General features: G+C 41.4%; 1 protein-coding gene, 1 long non-coding RNA gene and 1 pseudogene across 10 annotated transcripts in view; 1 reads left to right on the forward strand and 2 right to left on the reverse strand.

Moving 5' to 3' along the window:
* LOC111941858 (uncharacterized) overlaps positions 1–1,177 on the reverse strand; it is a 38,568-nt gene extending 37,391 nt beyond the window's left edge. For 2 of the 5 annotated variants that reach the window (XR_002870311.2, XR_015285425.1), the window contains exon 1: positions 890–1,177. This is a non-coding gene — a long non-coding RNA (uncharacterized LOC111941858). Of the gene's footprint in view, positions 1–578; positions 644–889 lie in introns of those variants that run through there. The other 3 variants (XR_015285427.1, XR_015285424.1, XR_015285426.1) reach the window with 2 other exon arrangements.
* GABRR3 (gamma-aminobutyric acid type A receptor subunit rho3) overlaps positions 1–24,391 on the forward strand; it is a 55,899-nt gene that overhangs the window by 18,098 nt on the left and 13,410 nt on the right. Inside the window, exons 1-3 of one of the 5 annotated variants that reach the window (XM_023945092.2) lie at positions 787–1,694; positions 8,316–8,825; positions 17,604–17,716. In XM_023945092.2, coding sequence (XP_023800860.1) covers positions 8,698–8,825; positions 17,604–17,716 — 241 coding nt within the window. In that variant the 5' untranslated portion in view covers positions 787–1,694; positions 8,316–8,697. Of the gene's footprint in view, positions 1–786; positions 3,195–7,301; positions 7,563–8,315; positions 8,826–17,603; positions 17,717–24,391 lie in introns of those variants that run through there. The other 4 variants (XM_086884178.1, XM_086884177.1, XM_023945100.2 and 1 more) reach the window with 4 other exon arrangements.
* On the reverse strand, positions 13,407–14,097 carry LOC147654440 (syncytin-2-like; annotated as a pseudogene).

The raw sequence follows: 24,391 nt of genomic DNA on the forward strand, positions 1-24,391 counted from the left end.
ATGGTGTGTCACCTTATGTAACCTGGCAGAGGCCATACAATACTAGGACACGGTGTCTGGGTCAGGTTATACAACTGTGGAGGATGTGTTTGAGCCTGATGGCACAAGCCAGCATCTGGGCTGGGGCCTCTGCCACCCTACGTGCAACGTGGATTACAGGGACTTGGAGAAACAGGGACCTCTTGCAGTCAATAGATTAAAATAGGTAAGGTCTCCAATACAAACAACGTCAAGTAAATAAGGATGAAAACAAAGCACAAAGAATGGCAGTAAGAGGTGGTGGCAGCAGCACGTTCAGGACAAGTACAAGGTGGCAGGTGTTCATCCCTGCACTGGCTGTGGAGCTCCTATGGATGCTGCTGCTGCTGCTTCAGGCTGTGGCCAGGAACACCATTCCAGACTCCTCCTACTGTGTACTGTGTTCTAAAACATTCTTAATGTACATTAAGTGAATAGGCTATTCCCAATACTAAATTATTTGGGGAGAGCGTGTGTGTGCTCATTTCTTACTAATGAACACCTTTTTTCTAGTGGTCTCATTTCCCTTAAGTCCGACTAAACTCCATTGGTTTCCCTACCTTTTTGTCACACTTTACAAAGCTGCTATCTTTATTTCCATTTTAAATTACTTCCAGTGGTCTCTCTGTAAAATACAGAGAGGATTACTGAAGGAGAGAAGATTACAGCCACCAGAGTCTGTTTTATTCTTGTGCTAAGGGGCTGGAAGTCAGTCTCTGTAAGGAACATCAGGGAAGCCACTGTGAAGAACAGCAGGCTGCTGGACTTAGACTCGTGAAGCGGGAACCTCTTGGATCATCCCGGATATTTAGCCAGCCTCACAATCGCTATTTTCTTTCCCCCTGTTGCTGCCCCCTTCGCTTTTTATCACCTTACACTTGCCGTTCACTGCCTTTCCGCCCCGCACCGTCCTCTGCCCGCGGCCGCGCTCCCTCAGGTGCTCTGCGGGGCCGCGCTCCCCTCCAGCGGGCTCACCCCGCGCTGCCACCACCGGCGGCCATTTTCTCTCCTTTTCCCCTTCCCCAGCCCTTCTCGTCCCTCACCACCCTCCCCACCGGAGCCGCGGGCGGGACGGAGCCTCCCCTCCGTCCTCATCCTCCGCTCCCGGAGGGAGCCCCGAGCCGCGGCGGCCGGCGGGGCTGCGGGTGCGGCGGCGGGCGCTGCCATCTCGCGGCCGCTCGGAGGGAACGGCCGCCATGTCGGCGCGGGAGGGACGCGCTGCCTGAGGGCGCTGCTGGGGGCGGCCGTGTGGAGACGGGTTTAACCGTGTTTTACTGGAAGAGTGTTGGAAAATGCGGGATATGTGAAAATTTTCTTACGAAGGGCTGCTCCTTGATGTTTGACCTTTGTGTACTTTCAAGCCTGCTCGACGAGAAATGAGAGTTAATCCGTGAAACAGAGCAGCCAACAAGCGCCAAGCGATGCGCAGGTGTTCCAAAGACAAATGAACTGTCGGTAGAATTGCCTTGCTTAGGTTTAGGGCTCGGCGTGTTTTAATGCTCTGAGATGTAGGGGGAGGTTAACAAAGCTCGGGAATAAGGATGTGCCCCTGAGGGCGGACACAGAATGCAGAATTTACAGGCCGCATGGACACTGGGCAGAACCCACAAGACAGGGAAAAAACCAATAAAGCCAACTCAGCAACTGGGATGAAATCAGCTCAAACCGGGTAAAAGGTAATCCTGGTGGGGGCAGATCGTGACCGCTGACTCACGTACCACCGACCCAAAAGAAGGGAAAGACTGAGCAGATGGACTAATTAGCATATGGACTAATTAGCATTGGAAGCGAGAGAATCATTAAGCAAGAGAAAACAATGCTGATTAATAAGAGAACTATGTAACTTGTAGCCAGTGAGCACTAATTCCTTTGTTTGCTAGTATGCATAAATACTGAAAAGTTTTGATAGTCTGGGTGCTCAATTTGTGGAATACCTGAGAGCAGCCAGGTATTATTGTACAGCCCTGAAGTAAACACCAGTGTCTCTCTCAGTGTGTAATCATTGGTGTGTTGCACATCAGGCTGTGCATTTGATTTTTGTGGACAGCAAAGGAGTTTGTGAAATAGTGAGCAGCACTGGGGTTTTTTTCCCCTCAAAAATAAAAAGGGGGACAAAAGGAGAGTTAGTCTGTCTGGAGTCCTTTGTCGGTACCCAAGGGTGAGGAGGCAGAGCTGGAAGACCAGTCACTTTGGATTTCTCTGGGTGACTATTTTTGTCGTGCAGAAATCCATGTTGACACATTCCAGAATCCCCCTCAGCTTTTCCTGCGTCTGAAGGCAATTACCAGATCAGGATTTCTGCAATGAAGGCATCACAGCAGGGTGATCTTTCAGTGCAGGTGCTCCATTTTGTTGGGGATCTCAGCTGTACTTCACATATCTTTTAAGGATGGAACATGGTGTAGCCAGCATACCTGTATTGGGTCTCCCAGCCCAGACATTTGTAGGGCATTATCTTTATATTTAACAGGGAAATGATGAACAAGAGCACAACAGCTTCAGGAAGAGGTTTTTCTCTATGAACGTGGGTACCACAGTGGAACAGCTTGCCCAGAGAAGCTGGGCTGATACCCTGTCCCTGGAAGTTCTCAAGGCCAGGCTGGATGGGGTTTTGAAAACCTGTTCTAGTAGGAGGAGTCCCTGCCCATGGCAGGGGGGTTGGAACAAGATTATCTTTAAGGTTGCTATCCAACCAAACCATTCAGTGATTCTATGAGCAAATTTCCAACCAACCTTCTCTGCTGCTGTTCCATCACTTAGATTCTCTCTCCTTCAAGATTTTAGCATGAATTGTTCAGGTGTGTATTGATTTAGACCTACATTATTTTGTCAGCCACTAGGAAAACAGAGGATGTAAAGCCTTAGAAAACCCAAATACATTTACCTCCTCTTAAATCTCAAATATATGTAAACTTAAATATATGTTTACTTTAGACTACAGTTCATGAAGTAAAAATTGGCTTCCCAGTTTGGAATGAGCACCTGCTCTGTGATGTTAACATATGTTTCTCTGGAAGATATCAATGAGAAAGAAAAGCCTGGGAAACAGCCACTGAGAGTTGTTCCTAATGCCTTTTGAAGCTGTTTTGCGACCTGTAGAGATCAGACTTTAATCAATAAATCTGTCTCTGTTTTCACTGTAAGATGAGAAAAGTTTGCAGTGCCAAAGATGAAAGGTACATTTTTTTTTCTCTACTATTCAACAATTTTTTTTTTCTCCTCATGTTCATTGGTGACAGAAAAGGAGCTTTGTAGAGATGCAATACATTTCATAAATTAGTTCCCATTGGAGATGTGTTGTTGACTCCTGGACAGCAAACAGGGAATGCTGGAGAAAACACTTAAAAGACATCAGCTTGGCAGCAAGAAAAGAGTAAACACACTTGCTGAATTGTTTTGTTTTGGTCTGTGGGGGGAAATGAGCCAAAAGAACTTCAGGTAGCAGTTAGGATCTGACTGGTAAGCACTGGTGAGAGATTGTGCTGTTGGCTAGACTGCCAGGGAAATCGGGGGAAAAAAATAATCTGACGTAGTGTATATTGCTTTTGGGATTGAAACACAGTGTTGAGGCTATACATATGGCAAAGTAGCCTTCTTCTGGGGGATACACTGTGCTGCTGCAAACATGTGCTTTCTGAGAATTGCTCAGGCTTAAGGGTCAGCCCCTTGATCCTCCCTGACTTGGGAGAGGCTAAAAAGTTTGGTTTTTTTTAAAAATGCTACAGAAATAAAGAAACCAACTCTAGAAGCTGCTCCTGGGAAAAAATAGACATACATGCAGGAGTAGGGTAGTTGTATCCCATGCCTGTGGTCAGCATGAGGTGGCAGAAAGGCAAAAGTTTCTGCCACTGAGGCTGTGAGAAGTGTAAATCTGGGAAAAATTGACTGCTTGTTTTGAAAAAGATCACCCTCAAGATGCAGATATCCTTTAACCAGAGGCAACAAAACTGATTGTTCTACTTTCAAGTTGTTTTAGAAGCAAAGTAAAGAGATTTAGGGATGAAATTAATTCAGTGATTGTTCTGTCCAGGGAAGAATGATGAAAAGGAAAGAATCCCTGATTTAGAGGCTCTGGAAATGGGGAGTGCAAAGTGTTAGGGGAAGTGTGTGGTTTTTCTTTGTTTTTCTTGTCACTCTTTCAACCCAAATGTCTGATTCTACAAAAAAAGTGTGTAGCCAACACAGCTCCAGAGGAAAGAGAAACCTGAGTTTTGTAAATTGAATGAAAAGCAGAAAAGACCCTTGTGCCAAACAGAGCCACCTGTTCAAGCCTGGTATTTAGAGGCTGTTTTATATGGGAAAATATGTACCTGTCTTTGGTGGATTATGGTCTTGTGAGGATCCCACACTACAGTTTTAAAACACTCCTTTGGATGGATAGGCAGTGGACAGAGTCAATAAGGAACTGGACAAATCTCAGGAGTGGAATTTGGTCTCCGGTCTTTGACCATTTTAGTGGAAACAGTCCAGCTCTGCTTTCAAAAGCTGCAAACTTTGTACAGGTCCCATGCCCTGTTTGTGACCAGATTCTTGGACACCCAAGGAGACCTCATATCACACCACTGCTGTATTCAGGAAATTGTTCAGATGACCTTTACTTTTTAATGAACTACCCTTTACCTTAGTGAAGAATAACAGCTGGTTGTTCTGTAATGAGAAGAAAAGGCACTTGCTCTGTTCTGAGATCTGCAAACTGGAATCATAATTCCCAGTCTCTGCTTTCCTCCCACTTCATCCTGTTGGGAAATGTGAATGGATATCTTAATTCTGGAAATTTGGTTTGTCATTTGTGTTAATAAAAGCAGGACAAACTGTCCTTAATTCTAACATTAATTTTGTATGTCACCATGATATAAATGGTAAGTGCTGTGCACTGAGTCTGTTACCATAGAAAAGCAGAATGCTGCCTATTCCTGTGCTGCTGTATTGCATTCACACTCTCAGAGTCATGGATGTGGTGAATATGCTTTCTGTGATTTGCTGGTTTGTTTTAAGAAGTGAGTGCCTCTTAGGAGACTTATTAATGTTTTCTTCATTGTTTTTCGTTCTCTGATTAGGAGAGTAAAAAAATACTTGCCATGTAAACCTACACTCCCCATTCCACATGGCATCTGTTCTCACTGCAGCTAATTTACAGATTGAAAAGTGCTAGTGTGCTGTGGTCTTTCATCTCCATATGTTTAAAATGGCCTTTAGGTGGGATCAGATTTAATGCAAAATTCCAGCCTCTGAAGCATTTCTTCATCCCTGGTATTCTTCTGTTCTTGTTTCTATAGTAGCTGTTGTCAATTTGCTTTGCTCTGTGATCTGTGGTGGAGAGGGGTCTGTAGCTCCAGATTGCAGTTACCAGAAGGGATGTTTCATTTTGCTGACTAAAAGAAGGCATCTCATTTTCTGAAACCAGGTGGTGTAATCACCTTTGCTTCTTTTCCGTGCTTGCTTGTTTGCAAACTGTTCCAATGAGCTGATGCACTGTTACCATGTGCTGGGTTTTGTCCCAGGAAGATAAGCATGGCAAACTTTTGATAGGCTACAGATAATTTTAAAGAAATAAGTTTACTGATAGCAAAGAGACAATGCTCTGTGTTTAAACACAAGAACTGATCAGCAGCTTGCCCAATACAAGCAAAGTGTATTGTCTTGTTTTTATTCTTCTCCAAAGAGGGATCTTTCTGGAATTTATTACTGACAAATGCTAGGGAGATTAACCTGTTTTCTTAATGGTAATTTATAATGATATTATAATCTGCTCTGTGTAATGCTCCCTTCCCCAGAGGAAATGAAAACAGGTCTAGCATGAAGAAGCCCTGTTGCTGTGGGTTTGCCCTCACTGATATTCACACCCATCAGTGGAAGTGTTTTTGATTCCCCTCTGCAGGAGAGGGCACCACTCCATGTGTGTGGGCTAGACTGTTTCTGGAAATACGCCATAGGATAGAGGAGCGGTGCTTAGTTTTTCAGTGTGCTCAGGCAAGGCCTCCCAAAGTATATTTATGACATTAGATGGGTGAAGGTGGTGGAATATGCAGCCCTTTCTCTATCTATCTATTTATTTATTTATTTATTTATTTAGTTAGTTAGTTAGTTATTAAATTTTTTTGTTTGACTAAAGCTGATTTTAGCAGGGATAGTCAAAGGAACATTCAGCATGTTTTGGAAATCCTCCATGGAGCAGCCTTTTCGGCAGCACAGGTTAGTGGTAAAGTTGCTGCTACAGCCAGGAGTAATAAAGCAGTGGGGTGCTGACAGCTCAGTGAAACATCCTCTAATTTCCTGTGCCTCTGTTAGGGACTCCCCTCTCCTGGACAGAGGGACATCCATGTGCAGCTTGGCCAGGCACATGCCACTCATTCTGCACAGCCAGATCTCTGGAGCAGCACTTCTAAGCGTTCCCTTTTCTGCAAAGCAATTTTTACTTATTTATTTTTAATTGACTCTTTTGAGTTCCTTGAGGTCAGCACACAAAATCATCACGTTTCTACATTAACATGACATGATGTAAGTCCCACAAGTCCCCTGCAGAGCTCTTGGTGGATAAACCTCAGCACCCAGAATATCCTCTCTCTCCCTATTCCATGTCTCCTGCTTAGTGGGGATAACAGCCAGTGGTTTCAGCTAAGGATTAGATTACATTAGCATCCAAAACATGAATTTCTCCACAGTCTCTGGAAACAATGGGAACTAGAATTAGCAGGGAAGTCAGGATATAAATGTTATTATTTTATAGCTAAGGAAAATGGGTGACTCTGATGGATGTGCAGGTAGCCAGACATGCAGAAATGTGGTAATATCTTTATCACACAGCCTGCAGTGTACTTTGCATTTTATTTCATTTGCTGCTACTTTTGGGCCTGTGCTTGGGTGGGGAAAGAGGAGGATCCAAAGGCTCAGATTTTTTCTTAAATGTAATTTAATCAGTGGGCTAATACTTTGATATGGGTAGGCTGGGTAACACTAGGGAACTTAACCAGACTGGCTCAGGACTTTTATCTCTACCTAGAATTAATTCTCATTAGAGTTATTGTTTTATTTTCCCTTTCCCACCCAAATGATAGTGCAAATTAATGGAACTTGTTACAGGTTTTATTAAGTGCAGCTCATGTTTATCATGTCTGGAAACCCCACCCTCAGCATACACCAGAACCACTCTCTGACTGTCCCTGGACCAGGCTGCAAATGATCTTCCCTAAATTTTCTGAACAGGCAAGGATTCAGCTATTAAACAGCTGAATGAGGAGGGTTGAGAGCCCTTGATTTCAGGCCACCCAATTCAATCTAACAGTGGGAGTTAGCTGTCCATTGGTAACCTCCACCTGGAAATCACTTGCACCTAAGAATTATTTCTTGGCCCAGGTGAAGTTAGTTGGAAATCTCAGGGAGCTTCTGAGGATGTCCACACGACAGGATTATTGTCCCAGGGTGTGTGGGTGCTCATTGTCTCAGCAGACACACTGTTGGCCTTGATTTTATCCCTGGGTTTGTCTTACTTGGGAAGAAGCCTCCTCCTAGGAGACAAAAATTACTCCTCCAGCTGTTAGATAGGGGTGAGATATTTCCATTTCCTAAACTTTCAGTCTCAAACCTCTGATTTTTAGATAAAGGAAAATAAATGTGTGCTGTCACTTTTAATAATGACTGAACGTGCTGATGGTGTGAAAAAGATAAATTTGGCCGTGTCAGCTAAGAAGATGTGTCCCCAGTATTGTCCAGTTTTAAGCCCCTAAGAAATCTTACCATAATTTTTGGCTGTCATGTGCAAGTTATTGCTTAAGCAGCATTTTGTTAATAAAATGTTTCATAATTCAACCTTCTGTTGAGCAAGTAGGCTAAACGAAATAAAGATAGAATTAGGTTTGGTGGAAGAATACTGGATCTTAGATGTGCACGTGCCTCGTAAATTCAGGGTGAATTAAATAGCTGCAGAGCTTAGTAAAAAGAAGAAGAAAAAGGAGAGGGGGAAATGTATATTTTTTGGTATTGGGGAATATCAAAAAAGGAGTTCATTTTTAGTTTGGGCTTGTACTGTGATATTGTTCAGTTCAGAAAGGAAGTGTGTGTGTACTGACAAAATGCTGGCAGCTGACGGAGCCAGAATTGATGTTAATGGTTGGGAACACAGGGCAATGTAGCCAGTTAACAAAAGAGCTTGATCTGTGCAGAAGATGATTTCGAGCAGATACACACATATATAGAAAGCAAGATTAATTTAGAGACCTTTGTCATTAAAGCAGATTTTTGTATGGTTTTGTGTGGGATTTAAGGGGGATTAAATGTTTGACATCACTTTGCCTGCACAGGCTATGTTGAAGAGGTTACCGAGCGGGTGGTGGAGAATTTAAAACCGCGCCTTTGCTGAAAGAGAGGCAGCAATGGATCAGAGGAAAGCAGCCTGGCCAAGCAAACTGCCCTACCTACCACAGTGCTGAAAGCAAGGTGCTTCTGGTTGGACAGCAGTTGCTGCAGGGATGTAGAGATGAGGGAATATTTATGATTGGCCAAAGTACGAGGGGAGCTCGGCGAGGACATCAGAAGTGGGATGCCCCTGTCTTCTCTCTTCAGGGATGCCTCGCTTCGTGTGCATCTTTTGTCTGCTATGCTGTTTCTAAACGGTAAAAACTCTAAAAATAAGAAGTCAGCAAGGTGGATTGGGTGATCAGGTGCATTTCTCTTTTGGAAGAGATGGTCCTGGTCATGAAGCTTCTGTTCCTCACCTGCCTATGGCCAACAGCAGTGCTTCACAGTTCTCACAGTCAGCATCACCGCCTTCATCGTCGGCATCAAATGTCATTCTCAAGAAAACATAACAGGTAAGAAATAGACTTTATCTGTCTCTGTTCATCTGGTAAACCTCATGCTGTCGGTCACCTTTCAACACACCCTTTTAGTTCACTGTCCTGTTTTTCCAGTTTCTGGATTTATTGCATGCATAGCATTGATAGGATGTTCCCACAACAGAAAGGGTGTATTAGTTAATTAATTATTAATTAATTTTTCTTAACCAGACCTTTCACATTGTGATTTTATGAAAGTCTCATAAATATGCAGTCATGTACCCACCCACACCCAGCTCTTTTACCTGGTGTGATACAAGGCTATCAGATTATTGCTGTGATGTTCCAAGTATTCTTGCCCTCTAACTCCCATTACAAGAAACAGAAATGCCTTCCAAAGTCCTATGCCAATGTTACAAAGTGGCTTCCATTACCTAAACAGCAGAGTAGCTACACTAGAAAGCTACAGAAGACTTTTTATGGCACTGAATGAGGTAAATGACACCTTATTTTTAATGATGACACAGCATGTTCCCTTTCTGGAATATATTTAATGCTTTTAGACATTGAAGATTGTCTCTGTTCTTGGCCTTTCAATCGAGTAGCTGGTTGAAAATGAATAATGATAGAGAGGTTTTTGCCTATAAATTTCTGGGCAAAGTGTCAGTGCTTTCCCCCAGGAAGGCAGCTCACATCTGCCACGTGAGGCCTCTCAACCTGTTTCCAGTTTAATCTAATACAATGCAAACAGACCAATGGCTGCCACTGATAATCCAAGAAAAATTCTTCTTTCTTGGGAATAACTAGCTCCATTTAAGGAAGGAGAAGGGATACAACTGTTAGATTTTAAAATGTGCTTGACCCCCTACTGAAATGAGCAGGGGAGCTTGTAGTTTATTTCTACAATATCACATTTTGAAGAAAAGTATCATAACTGGACTCCTCTGATGTGTTTAAGCTGTCTTTTTTTCCCCCCTGAAGTTGCATGCTTTGCAGCAGGTGTATAGCTGTTAACCTCCTGTATCACTTCTCATCATCCAGCAGTGAAATATCTCTGGAGCCCTCCATGTCTTGATAAAATCCTGTTTAGCAGTCCAAGGTAACAGATGACACAACAGAGGTGCTCAGAGGTGCTGTGTCACTTAAGAGTTCTGGGTTTCTGTCCTGAAAAGTTGTGGGTCCAAGTTTGATGCAAGCCAAAAGTTCATGAAAAGAATGGCTATGCAGCAGGCTGTTTCAAACAGTCTGAGTTTTGCTGCACAATTATTTGTAATAACAAAGGAAAATAAACAAAACTAGCCCCAGTATCAGCGCAGGATTTCATCTGGTGTTTTAACAGTCTCAGGAAGCAGTTAAGAATCAAATGGAAACAGAATAAAATACTTTATTAGTGGTAGTGGCAAGGAAGGTCTATTTTAAGCTCAGCTGGTACTTTTATCTGTGGTAAGAGGGGAGCATATGCTGCTGTTGTTTGCATCTATCCTCTTCTGCCATGGCTTAGAGCAGTTGTTCCATCATTGACATAAAAAAAACCAAAAAGCCAGAGGGAGACCTGGTGGTAGGAGACAGGAAATTTTGTGGCATCCTGATGAACATCCTCTTGCAACACCAGTGTTAGCAAAGTGTCCTCTCCATCATCACAGATCTTCACTGGTACATGCAAAAGGATCCACGTGACAATGCTGTGAGACAGGCACAAGTGTGTTACCAGAAAGGGAGAATAGGAACAAGGAGGAATTCATCTGCTGCTGCCTGGTGTGGCAGTTTTCTTTACATAAGGCAAGCTTTGGCATCCCACATCCTCGTTTCTAAGGTCCTGGTGATTTTGAACTGGGAAGAAGACTGCAAAATCTGAGCCACAGAGGATCCCAAAGCTTAACGGCAGCAAATCAGCTTTTCTCTGCAAAGGATCCAAATGTGTTTAATTTCTCTTTGTTTCATTCTCTGCTTTTGTTCTAAAGGCTGCATTATCCTCCAGTACATTGCATCAGGATCTGACTTTCCATCAGCATCTTTTTCTTTCTGGGGAACAATCTTCCAGCAGCACTAGGGTTATTAGGGACACAGCTGACAGATGGCCTTGGTTAAATGGGTGGCCTTTTAAAAAGAATCCCATGTGAAAATGTTACTTAACCTACAAGTTCCACTGTTTTAATAGAGTAACCCAGTTCTCCCTCCAAAGCTGTTTGTCTGCATTCTCCTGTAAAGAAGATTTTAAAGCATTAACCAAAAGTACATGAGAAAGCGATTATTCTCATAGTCCATTTCCTACAGCAAAGAACAAAACATTTGATTGTCAAAATACTAGGGTTTTTTGACAGTACATATTGCTGATGTTACTGAACAATTAGAAATGCATTTTCATGTGTACAAGAGAGAACTGTGCAATTTTGATTGTTTTATTTATCTGGGCTCCAAGGCTTGATTAATGTAGTAAAGCATTTCAGAGGTCACATTGCTGGATTACCCCACAGACTCCGCCTGGAATAAGATTTCTGTAACTTCTACCTTTTGGATACCTTTAATTTAGTAGTATCTGGAGTATCTTGGGGACACAACACTGGAATGAAACTTACAGCCATGACAGCCAGGGTATTCTTTTCATAAAAGGCACCTTAGTAGTATTCTTCTCATAAACTTACCTAGTTTCATTCTGAATATGAAAGGAGGGTAGAGGGGAAAAGACCTTTCTCTAGTTTCCTGCAAGAACTTTTACCATATCATTAGCAGAGCTCTAAAACAGATGAACAGCCAAGCAGGAACTTTCCAGGGATCTCTGTACTATACCTAGTTTATAACAAGGGCTTGCAAGCACAGCCTTGGATGGATAAGGACAGGGCAAATAAGATATTTTCCCCTAATATTCACAGCTGTACCAAGTCACCAAATTTCCTCCAGCAACATCATTTGTTGGGTGTAATTTCTGCAGACCCAGTGATCTTCAGTGGATTTTTTTTCCATCAACTTGTCCGATTCCTTTTGAACCAGCATAAACTTTTGATAGCCTGAGAAGTTAAAGACAACCAGATGGGACATGAACCACATCTATCCCACTCGTGCCATTGGTTTATGGAGCTACACTGATGGCATTAAGTGATTAAATGCTTTAGCCAAAAATGATCCAAGTACCCTTGAGCAGACCTTTAACTTTTCATTTGCTAATGGTTTTCCAGGCCAGGTGGGAGCAGCTAAATTTGTCTTTAAAAGCCTAACACATCTTTGTCCATTGTTAATTAATTCTGAATTAGCTGCTTTGGTTTTGTAGGCAATAACTAAATGCTCTTTGAGATCTCTGGCAAATACCAAGGTCTATGCAATAGTATTGGGTAGGGAAGTGTCAAAACAGTATTCCTCATTCTTTTTCAGCCAAAAAGTTAGTGCTCCCATTAATTAAATACAGAAGTACCAACAAGGGTGAATTCAGTATGTGATCTGAAACACATCAAGTGCTTTTATGACCTCTTTTGGAACATAACTATAGACTGCCATTTAATTTACATAACCCTTGCCTGAAATACAGCTATGCAAAGCACAGCTATGAGTGGAAGCAGCAGTTTCTTGAGCATGTGCCTCACTGAGACCAATAATTTTTTATCATTGCCCAGATCTACACCAATACCAGAGTTCTCTTCATTACTGCTGCTGCAGATAGGTAAAAGGAGATTTCCTGTCCTTAGGTGTATCTGTCTTCTAAAGGTTTCACAAAAATTTCTTCACCAAAAGGGCTGTCAAGTCCTGGAACAGGCTGTCCATGGAGGGGATTGATTCACCCACCATTCCTACATGTGTTTAAAAGATGTGTAGGTGTGGCACTTAGGAACATGGTTTAGCAGTGGATTTGGCAGGGCTGGGTTAATGGTTGGACTCACTGATCTTAAAGGTCTTTTCCAACCTAAATGGTTCTGGAATTCTGTGTGGGCTTTTCCTCTCAAACACAACCTGACATCTGCGTGAATGTGTAGAATCCATTCAGATTCAGGCTGTATTCAGATCCCTAGTTCATGGTGTGCTGCTGAAAGCTGCACAATCAAGAGGCCATGGAAATATAATCTGGTTTTTTTGCTGTGCTTCTGTTGATGCCCTTTTCTGGTGTTAGAAAATTGAGAGCCAGACATGGTTGAGGGATAAGGGTTTTTCACCTCCATATTTTAGTAAGGATCTGTATTGGTGCATCACTTCTCCAAGGTGGAATGAGCCTCGATGCACACACAATAGATTGCCTATACAATTTACAGACCTTACAAATTAGCATATCTAACAGGGATGTCCCAGTGGGAGGCCTGGATGAATGGCATGATATTCCTCCATCTGGAGGCCAAATGTCTCATTTACAGGATATGTTCAAGAGAGGACCTTGGTTTCCCAAGAGAGTGCAGGGCTTTCCAGCCTCCTACTGCAGGGCATTTAGGATATTTGGTCTCCTGGCCTAAGAGAATACCAGGATTATGCTAAATTATCAGACTTAAGGAATTTGCAAGTATGCATGCTAAGAGTACTGAGGCTACATAAGAGATATATAAAAGGTATATAAAAAAAAAGGCAAAAAAATCATCTTGGCATCATTTTTTTACTTTTAGAGACTAACAGGACTCTACTTTGTCTAGTCTCTACTCTGTATTACCCACAGTACTGCTTTACACAACTGGCCAACCCACAGGCTGTTACACAGATGATAACTATAATTACAGCTATTATAAATGTGTCTATTACCCAGGCCCAGTTTGGTAACCATGAGGTGAGGGTGTGGAAGATATGGTCAAATTTCAAGGTGTCATTTCTGGAAACTACTTCATGTAAAATTTGAGTTCCAAATTTTACCCACCTCCTTCTTAACTTTCCCACTTTGGTCTACACAAGAACAGCAAGTGGTAATGACAATAGCACATACACCTCTCTGTGCAGGAAGTATGAAATTGAGAGCTATCCTGCTCTGCATAACTGCACAGGACATACTGTCAAATTCCTCTTGTGAGGCTGAAATTGCATTTGCAGTATGCTGCTCAATATGTTCAACAATGGCTGAGATGTTTACAGTCACTCTCTCCAGCTCAACCACTCTGTAAGAGGAAGGGAGAGTTCTGACTATATTATGGAAAAGTGTGGGATGCTCAGTGAGGGGATTAAGAGATCTTTTCTTCCTCCCATTTGGTTTTCCAAGATGATCAAATATTGTTATACTCAGGACCACAGCCCCAAGGGCACAAGCCTGATCTTTATTCATGGGCAGGACTTTTCAGATCTTATCATCACGTATCCAGTACAACCCTGTCTCAAATGGTGGAGCCGGTCTCCACCCTGTCAATTTCATCTTTGCTGCAACTTTTGGGCTGATTATTTCTCTGAAATTGGTTTTATGACCATATGAAGGAAGAATGGCCTTTCCTGTGGCCTTTACAACCACACATGCCATTAGGCTGCTTAGGGGTATAGGGGACAGAAGGGTGCTGTTAATTTGTTCCCACCTTTTGATACATTACTCTTCCATTAAAATGCCAATCATTGGCCAGTGACCATCCCCATATAGAGGTGGTAACTGGGTACAGATCCAGCAATTGTTCTTATGAAGAACTTTGGACACATTTTGGACTACAGTCCTATGCAAATCATGGGGCCTGAGTCATGGTTACCAGCTGGGCAGATAACACACATATAAAAAACAGTTTAAACCACATTCTCCTGATTTATATCAGTCTCTGTCTTCTTAATGGTTTTGGGAGAAGAAACTTTCTTCACTTTGGAGTAGTGGATCAACAGTCCTTTGCCAACAACCTTGGCTGCAGTGCAGGTGGTCAGCAGAACTTGGAACAGTCCCTTTCACTTGGCTTGCAAAGGGTCACTGTCCCATCACTTGATACAGATCCCATTTCCAGGCTGGAATGGATGAGCAGGTGTGTGCAATGCTGTTGGCTTGGATAACAAGATGAATCTGGAGCTTCTGCAAACTGGAACTCAGAACCATTAATTTTGCAGATCAGTTTTACCTTTCATGTGAATTTCCCCTGGGACATGTGGAACCTGATATGGCCTGCCATATAATATCTCATAGAGACTTATGTTGTCCCCCTGCTTTGGCTGTTTACAGACTCTCAGCAAGGCTATGAGCTCATGTCATGGATGTCTCCTGACAAATCTTACAAATCTGGGTTTGGAGGGTTCCATTCATACGTTCAACTTGCCTGGGGCCTATGTGGTATGTGCAGGTCCCACGTGAGTCTCCGAATCCTGCTAACTTCCCCAACTACTGTTGCAACAAAATGTGGTCTTTTATCTGATGACATTCCCAAAGGAATCCCAGACTTTGGAATTCTATGATTGAGCAAAGCTTTCACTACTTCTCTTGTTGTGTTGGTGTGACAGGGGTAAGCTTCAGGCCATCCTCTGATGGGATCAACTAGGACCAGTATATATTTGCATCCCTCCTTGCGTGGCATCTCAGGAAAATTTATTTGCCAATAATTTCCCAAGAGATCTCCTGTCTCTGTTTCCCCTAACACACAACTCTTTTGCTCGTGGCGGGGTTGTTTTTACAATAGGTTTCTCACTTGCTTGTTATAGGTTGTACGATATCAATCATTCTTCTCCCTATTACTACTTTCTTCAGATGTTTTAAAAAGATTTTCTGTTCTCCAGTGGGCACTCTCATGCTCTTGCTGAGCTGTTTCTCGAAGGAGCAAGGGTGGTACTACAACCTGTCCTGCTGGTGTAACAGCCCACCCACTTTTTTTGATCTCAGCCTAAAGAAATTGAATTTATTTATGATCCCTCTGATCATATTTTGGGATAAACTCCAATAAATCTATTTCTTTCTGTGAATGAAATAGAAGAATGCCCTTCTCTGCAACCCCTCTTGCTGCTTCATCAGCAAAGCTGTTTCCCAGTTTGGGGGCTGTTTTCCCTTTCTGATGACCTCTGCAGTGCATGATGGCTACTTCCATAGGCTTCCAAATACTTTGCAGGGGTGCAGGAGTCTGTTCAGTGTGCTTAAGCTCATTACCTTGAGCAGTTAGCAGGCCTCATTCCTTCCAAATGGCTTTATGGTTTAAAATTCCATAAGATCTCTTCCCAGTGGCTTATTAAGTAGAAAATTTCTGCCCTGGTAGCTTGTCTTTGCCTCTGTTGTCCAGGATAAGGTTTCCTTAGTCACAGACTTGCTTCTAGTGAGAAGTTGTAATAGATGAGTCAGTTCCAGCCTGCTTCTTCCAGTGAGATCCTCGGAGCATCAAACAGGCATTTTCCTTGGCACATCAGATGACAACTAACCTCATGCTTCCCAACTGAATTAGCTGTGCCATGGCATTCTGAACATAATTCATCATTTTTCCCTCTCCTGGATCCCAAGCAACAGAATTTCCTCATGTAGAACACTGCAGCTGTTCAGTTCTGCTGCCCATTCAACCCTGATGCAAGTTTGCTCTGTGGTGATTTTAGTTCTCTGAAGCGTGGGCTTTCATTTTACCATCCACATGATTTTCATACTTAGAAAAACTAAAGTCTGTATTTGAAATGCCTTATGGACCTCTGATTGCCCTGGTAATTTGATTCAGACAGCACTACCAGAGACATTCAGGAATACTCAGGTAAGTGAATTTGTTCAAGCCCAACAATTCTAAGTAGCCCAGCAGCCACCTCATCATTCCTGTAATGTAAAAGTAATTTCTTGGGCTTCTTTATTAAGAAAAAAAGCGGGGGAAGGAGAAAAATAAGTAAATATAGGCATACACCTTATCTTAAGGTATTTTGTATCTTGCCTTAAGCAGTGTTTGACTACAAGGCCAATCTTCAGAACACATTTCTATCATTCAGTCAAAAGCAATAATTAGAGTTGCTTGCAGCAAAGTCCCAGAGAATCACAGAAGGCATGAAAGAAATTGTATCTAGGGAGAGTCCCTTGCCTGTGGCAAAGCAGCTGTATTCAAGTTATTCCTGCAAATAAATGTCTGACCTATTCTAAAACAGCCTGAATGAAAGGAGTCTCAAAACCTGCCCAAGCGATACATTCCCATGTTTCACTGTTCTCACCATGAGAACACTTCTGTGAGAAAGGTGTTCCTAATGTGTACAACAGAATATAAAATCATGGCATCATTTCATTCCAACCCCCTTGCCATGGGCAGGGACACTTTCCACTAGACCAGGTTTCTCAAATCCCCATCCAACCTGGCCTTGAACACTTCCAAGGATGGGCATCCACAGCTTCTCTGGGAAACCTGTGCCAGGGCCTCACCACCCTCACAGGAAATAATTTCTTCCTGATATCCAATCTAAACCTACTCTCTTTCCATTTAAAGCCAGTCTCCCTGCAAGTCCCTAGATCCAGGATTATCCTTTCTCGGTCCTAAAGAAATTACTGACTCATTTGAGCTCCTAGGAAAAAAAACCTACATTTATAATAAAAGGAATAATTGTCTCTCTAGTATGGATATTGTATGACGTGTTAAACCACGGGTATGTGGTGTTATTTCCAAGTTTGATTTGCAAGTGTTTCTGTGAGTAATAACTTCAAACAGCTCTATCCTCTTGTATAATGATAGCTACAATCTCTGAGGAGAACAGAAGAGGATCTAGTAGTTCTTCCTGGGACTTCTTATAAATTTGGTGTTCTCCATGGACCTGGGCACCGCCCTCATACCTCATTTCCCAACCTGTCCCAATATATCTTTCTCCAGCTTTATTAGCGCTGTTGTTACCCTTAGTATTCCAGATTCAGCTGTCCAGTATTCCCAGGTCCCTATTTCATTTGACTAGCACTGTGACTGTCAGGGCAGAAGAAATAAATCCAGTTTATAACTTTTTTTTTTTTTTTTTTAAACATAGCAAACGAGAAATTAAAATGAGGAAACTTGACAGCACGAAGGTCCGACCACTTAAATCTGAGCAGCTTCTTCACATAGAGGACCATGACTTTGCACTGAGACCTGGATTTGGAGGTAAGCAGCACATGCTTGCACTGTGCTGGTTAAGAGTTTATCCTCTTTCTGGAAGTTTACTTGAACTTTTTTTGAAGTTTGTCACTTCAAATGGAATGACAGATTTAATGGCAGCACACCTCAGTTGTTGCACTTCAGGAAACAGAGAAAGAAGAAATACAGAAATAGTCGAAGACAAGGGGTTTCTCTGTGTTTAGTATCAATAGGAGAACAGTTCAAATTATCTGCTTTACAGAACTAAGTAAAAAAAGAGTATTGCAGTAAGGTTCTTTGAGAACAGTGATTAAGGTTTCCCTGTAAACTCCACAGTCTAATAGCAATTAGCAAATTACTTAGTCATCAGATTTGTTTTGAGAGATTGAAATGATCCATCAGTTCCTAAATCTGTTTGCTGTGTACAAAATTAAAAAAAACCCAAACAGCTACCCACGGGCCTTCAGGTTATTATCATGTTGTTTCTGTCTTGTTGGGCACTATGATGATTATTTGTTCATTTAAGTAAATTGCATCTGGATCAAGGGAGTATTCAACGGGATGTTCACAGTTTGGATTCAATTTTGACTCTCCTTCATGGAAGGGAAAATGAGAAAGCTGCCCCACTAATAAGCTTTGTCTGAGCCTTTGCATCACCAGTTCCCTTTTCACGATTCATGAAAACAGACTGAACTGCTCTGGATTATGATGAGGTCAAAATAAAATATATGAGGAACAATAATCAGTTGTGTAGACAAACACAGATTTGGGAGGCAAGCTGAAGTCTGGGGAGCTGCTCTTGTTGACACCAGCTGCTGGGATCTGGGGCCTGCTGATCATGCCAGGGGGAAAATGGGTAAGGAAAGCATCTTCGGAAGCACCGAGAGAATGGGAAAGGGTTTCTTGTTACCATAGAAATTATGTCAGACAGCAAAAACCTTGCCTGATTTTGAACAATAGTTGAGATACAGTCTGTTTCTTGGCAACAGAAATTCAGATTATCTCTTGCCTAATACTGTCTTCTCTAATATCTGCTAATCTGGACATCTTCTTGTTACCTCACAAGAAATTTAAATTTTTGAGTGTGTCACCTCAGAAAGGAGAGGTAGCATTTCCCTGAAAGCAGACAGCAGTTTGTGATGTCCTTTATCACTGGATCATCCCAGAAAGCAATACTGTTGATGGACATAACAGCAGCTTTGAGAACATACCCAGTGATCTGGCAGTTGTAGTTTTCCACGGGCAGGGAGGATTTCTTACACCCAGGCTTTTTCTCCTTGTCTTTTTTTTTTGTAGATGACTCGTCACAGAGCCCATTCAGTTCCTCTTGAAGCCAGCTGTAGTTTTTCCACTGACTTCACTGCACAGGCCTCTCACTCATCACATTGCCCTGGGTGTGAATTCAGCTGCACTCCTGTCTTTCAGAAATAGCTTTCAGCTGGAGTGTGCCTCTGCTCTGCTTCTCCTCTGTCACCCACATGCCACAGTAGCATGGGAAGCACCTTTTTCTTCAAACACTTACAAATTTTCAGAACCCTCTTAATATGTGGAATGTGAATCTCTCTTAGACTGAAACAGATCCACTGGCATTTTTACAGCACAGAGTGAAAAAAGTCACTAAAGTGAAATGAGACTGAATCCCAAATTTATACTCCAGAGTCCCTGTTTTACCATTGATTTCAGTGGTGTTGCAGTAGTAAGGAATGGTTTGGCATTCATAAGGCAGCAGCAGAGATTTAACACACAATTGTGACCTCATCAGTGGACAAATTTATCTACTGAAACATGAATCTGAATAACATCCTTGGGATTATTCTATAACAGCAGACATGGGGTGTGGGTTTCTCTGAAGAACACTGATGATTAAATGTGCAGCAGAAGGAAGCTTACCTAGAGGAGAGGGAGAAATTGGAGATACCATTGCTACAGTCATTGCCACAGCAGTTACAACATAACCCTGAGCTGCATCCAAACTTACTGCACCATGGCTTTGTGCAGTTAACACAGGTGAGATTTTGGGTTTGTTTTCGTCAAATTTAATGAAGCAGCTCTGTACTGTGACTCGTGAAGGGCTTGTGTCTGTCATGTGCCACATCACATGATTTACTCAGCTCAGCACAGTGCCTCAGTTTGCAAAAACAAAAAAACAGATCAGGAAAGCTGGATGAAAAACAAGTATTTATTCTTTACCTGTAGAAGAGGCACAGGTTTTATTTCCTCTTTCCTAAACCCCATTGTGATTTTCTGGGTATATCATGGAGTTGGAATGACAGATTTTGTTAATCTGGCTTCACTGTGCCCTTTGCCTGAGAAGGTCAATCACCCTTTGCATCAGTTTAAGAGAAAAGGCAGCTGTAAAATTCATGTGGTTTTGAACCTCCTGGAGATTGCTCAGTTTAGGGAGCTCTTACACCTCAGTCTGCCTTGTTTGATTTCATCTAGCCCCATACATGCAATGTAAATGAGCAGACCACAGGACCCAGAGTTTACCAGTACTCTTAAGTTACAAGGGAGAAACATGCTGAATTTGATTTGTAAACTGAGAAAACATGCACAGGTAAAAAACTGGGGGGAATGAATGTAGAGCTGTTAGATACTGATGCTACTGGCTGCAGTGTTACTGGAACAACACTGGTGGAGGTGAGAGATTCATTTTTTGACCAAACGAACACAACTCTGCTGCCATTTATTGAGTGTATTTTGGCATTCTTCCATTGATTGTAGTGCATTTCAGCTGCACAATCAGAATTTGACTTTCTGACTGTAGATTTTAAAATTCAGTCCTGACATTGTCTGTTGATTAGCAGATTAGAGATCAAAGCCAGAGAAACATAGAGCATTGAGATGAAGCAAACCCAGCAGGCTGCTGGCATACTGATCCTACTCTTTAATAATGTTACTTTGCAGCTCATGATATAGTGAGGTTAAGTGAGGCAAACCAACTATTCAGTATACCCAAACTTTAAAAATCTAAACTTGACATTGTTGCATTGTATTTGCTCCCTAAACCAGGCTCTTGGTTGTTGATGGAGGTTGCTGGTGGTATTTTCCTTTCCTAAAATTTTTGTTGTGGTTGTTCTTTCATTGTTGCCTTCTGTGTAATGTCATGGTGCTGTCTGGTTTGGAAGTGAGAAGGGAGCCTCTGGGAGTGGAGAAAAAGTAAGAAATGAAATTATGCTGCCAGCACTTCTTGGAAAGATTATCCCCAAGTTTTAAACTCAGCAAGAAAGGGTGAGCACAGACAATGAACGAGACTTCTCAGCATATCCTGTCTTGTAGCAGCTCAGATCTAAAGGCCACAATGCAGGCTGCCATAGCAGCCAAAACTCCATGTTGAGAGAGGTCTTAGAGCAGATCCTTAGAAATGCTTTAAATCTACTTCTTTTTCTATTATACTTCTATTTATCTATATCATTTTATTTCCTGAACTATCTTATTTCAAAATACTGGCTGAAGTAACACATGATGTTGTATGCATGTGTGTGTATACACGTATAGTATATGTATTGTTTTTTCTTTTACATTGTGTCTTAAGGACCTGTAGTTTTCTACATTACAAGTGTGTTAGTTAAAGTTTTAAAATTGATGATCTCTTCTTTTTCAAACAATATAGAAGATAAGAACATAAGCAAGCATTAGAAATGATGAAAATAATTTAGCAGCATTTACCTGGTCAAAAGGTAGCAGTCTTTCCTGAAAATTTGCATCTCAATCTGCAATTAAACATGATCTTAATTCTGAATTTTCAGAGGATCAAAAATCCCATTATATCACTCTCCCTTTGTGCTTCCTCCCTCTTCAAAATAAATTAGTAACATTTACATTCATATAAGGTAAAAGTGGGGCAGGGGGAGGAAGAAAAGAAAATATCCAGTGAAATATGACCCAGTGTATGTTCAAAAAGGGCTGCAATTCTCACAGCTCTTTGCCACCAAGTTATTTGCTTTTTTTGCACCACAGCTCTCCCTGAAAGATGAGAAATGTCTTCTGATTGTGGTGAAGACTGACATGGATGAAAGTGGAATGGCTTTTTATCATCTCTTACTGGAAGGAATGGCTGGGGGTCCAAGAGAGGAGGGGAGGGGAAATATTTTGATTATTTGCAAGACCTCTAATAGTCTTCCTCTGGATTTTTTTCTTTCACATTGCTTAATCTTCCATTCCAAGAGCTGGTTACTGCTGGTACCAAACCATCTTCATTTCTTACATATATAAGAAAGAAACTCAGTAGTAACAAGAAGAAAATACTGTTGCCAGTAATTCTTCTGTTCCTGTCATTGCCAGAGGAAAGTAAATAAATCCACAAAGCTTCAGTTCCCTTGAGCTTGTTTACATTTCTACCCAATTTTCTTCCTCTACAGGTTCACAGGCCTTTTTTAGAACAAAGTCCACCTACAGATCTTAATTCTCCCCTGGTCTCTGTCTCCTACAGGCAGTTTTCTCTAGACCTTCCTATTTTTTTCCAGCATATACTCTTACAAAGCCAATTGGGTACAGTTGTTTCTAAATTCAACTTTTATCCCATCAATCTTCAGGTGCAATCTGTTGCATGCACAAAAGTCTGGCTATCATAAAAATATTATAGAATTCACTAAACCAGTCATTATTATTGTAGATATTGATCCTAAAAACGCTAAAAGGATAGCCTTTTTACATAATATCCCTTCTAAAAAGGGTATTACAGAATTTGCCTGATGTACTATCTATTAATAAAATTCCATGCTCATCAAGGAATTCTTTTGCTATGCTTAAACCTTTAAAATAAAAGACTGGAAATGGCTTAAAACTGTCTGAAAACAATGCTGGTTTTTTTCTGCTGAGGAGTAATTATCCTGAAAATCTGTGGAGCCTCCATTGTGAAAATCACTAATCCCTCTAAAATAATGATTTGTAGTGACCCTCCAGAAGCAACTGAAGCTGCTCAATTTAATAACAAAATCCTCTCTTCCATCCCCAGTTTTGTCAAACTGGGAAATAAAAACCACAGCTTTGCTCTGGTTGCTTTTATTTTTTTTAAGTGAATTTGATGCTGTTGTCTGATGGTCAGACAAGAGATTGAAATTCTCAATCTAGCAGGGAGAAAGCTGTGGTGCAAACACAGAGGTGGATGAATTGCTTTCCTATTTGGCTGGTTTAGGAACCTTTTCAAATCTTACTGCAATTATGTTTAGTTTTTTTTTTTCTAAAAACATCCTCTTGTGACAAAACAAATCCAAGGGATGAAGAAGAAATTACAGTTCCCAGCAGCCTGTTCCCAATAGCTAATTTTCCCTGTTTCCAGTGGAATTGATTTTTAATCACACACAGAAATGTTCCCAAAAAACATGAAGGATTAGACCAGACTGAAGCCAATAGGTATCTTGTTGGGTGTGTTAGTCACAGTGATATAGAAGTGCTCCAGATTAGAAAATTGAACAGCACAGTGATCAGGGCTGCATATATGTGCAGTGTTTACTGTCTTTGTTACCTGCTTACATTTGTTGCCAAAGTAGAGTCAGAATAGGAAGGAAATATTTGCAGCTGCTCTGATCTGTTAGTAATGGATAGAGGCTGGGGTAGGGGATGTGCTTTAATAATTCTCTGTGGTGAATGCTAGACTGGACATTGTTTTTTGTCATCATGAGTAAGTTCTTTTTCTTTCTTCAGACAGAGAAGAGGATATCTTCTCAAGCAGTCTGTTTCACATTTCTTGCATTTCTGCCTAATCAGGAACAAATTTAATTGTAACAGTTCCCTTTTCATTCAATTCACTTTAGAATTGTTCACTATTTTTCTCCTGGCCATAGGTTTTGACTTCTTCTGCACTATTCATTATCACCACCAACATATTTTTATAGTAGTTCCCAGTGCAGTACAAGCTGTCCTCTCAAATAATCAAATATCTCTATGTGTATTTATGGATAAGTGGCACTTTGGTTTGTGTTCATGCAACCAACATAACCATAAGCTGACACTGATTTCTAGTTCTGTGATCAGTTCCTTTATATCTGCCCAGAAGAGCTGAATTGTTGATGGAAATTATGCCCACACTGGAATAATGTTTGTATGAGTAAGAAATTGTCTGTCATTTTTGAAATTCCAAAAAATACTAGAACTGTTGTCATCAGACTTGGAGCAGCTGTCACTAAGAAAAGCCTTTTCCTCACTACGTGTGACACATGGCTTAGAAAGTCAGATGTCTGATTCTGGGATATGATTTGTGCATAGCTCCTCATTTGCTTGAAGAATGTTGATGGGAGACATTTAACTTTATTTGCTTTAGATTTGTCCTTGCCTCAGGAACTGGTAAAACCTTTCTTGACATTGAGAGATGCTCCCCCTCTCTCCCTGTTCCATGAACATAATTCAACATAAAGTGTTGTTTGCATTTAAATGATGTGTGAATGCCTTTTGTGAACGATGCTCAGCTCAGGTGTAAATTCCACACTGACTTCTACTTTGGCTAAACCTGTGTTTATTTTCCAAGATTTCAGTGGAATACAGAAAAGATGACTTGGCTCAGTTTACAACCAGGCACTTGTACCAGTGTTTGGTACAAGTTGCTATTTAGTGTAAGTAAACTATTTGTGTGTTGCAATCAAAACAAAGCAAGAAGTGGACAAAACTAGTTTAGGAGAGGTATAAAATCTGTTGTTTTGTATGAAGGAGTCTGGCTGAATATATTCATTGATACTCTTTTGTATCAGCCTCTGGGGCAGCTGT

This window comes from Cyanistes caeruleus, chromosome 3, assembly GCF_971803275.1.
Source record: "Cyanistes caeruleus chromosome 3, bCyaCae1.hap1.1, whole genome shotgun sequence".
NCBI classification, from domain to species: Eukaryota; Metazoa; Chordata; class Aves; order Passeriformes; family Paridae; genus Cyanistes; species Cyanistes caeruleus.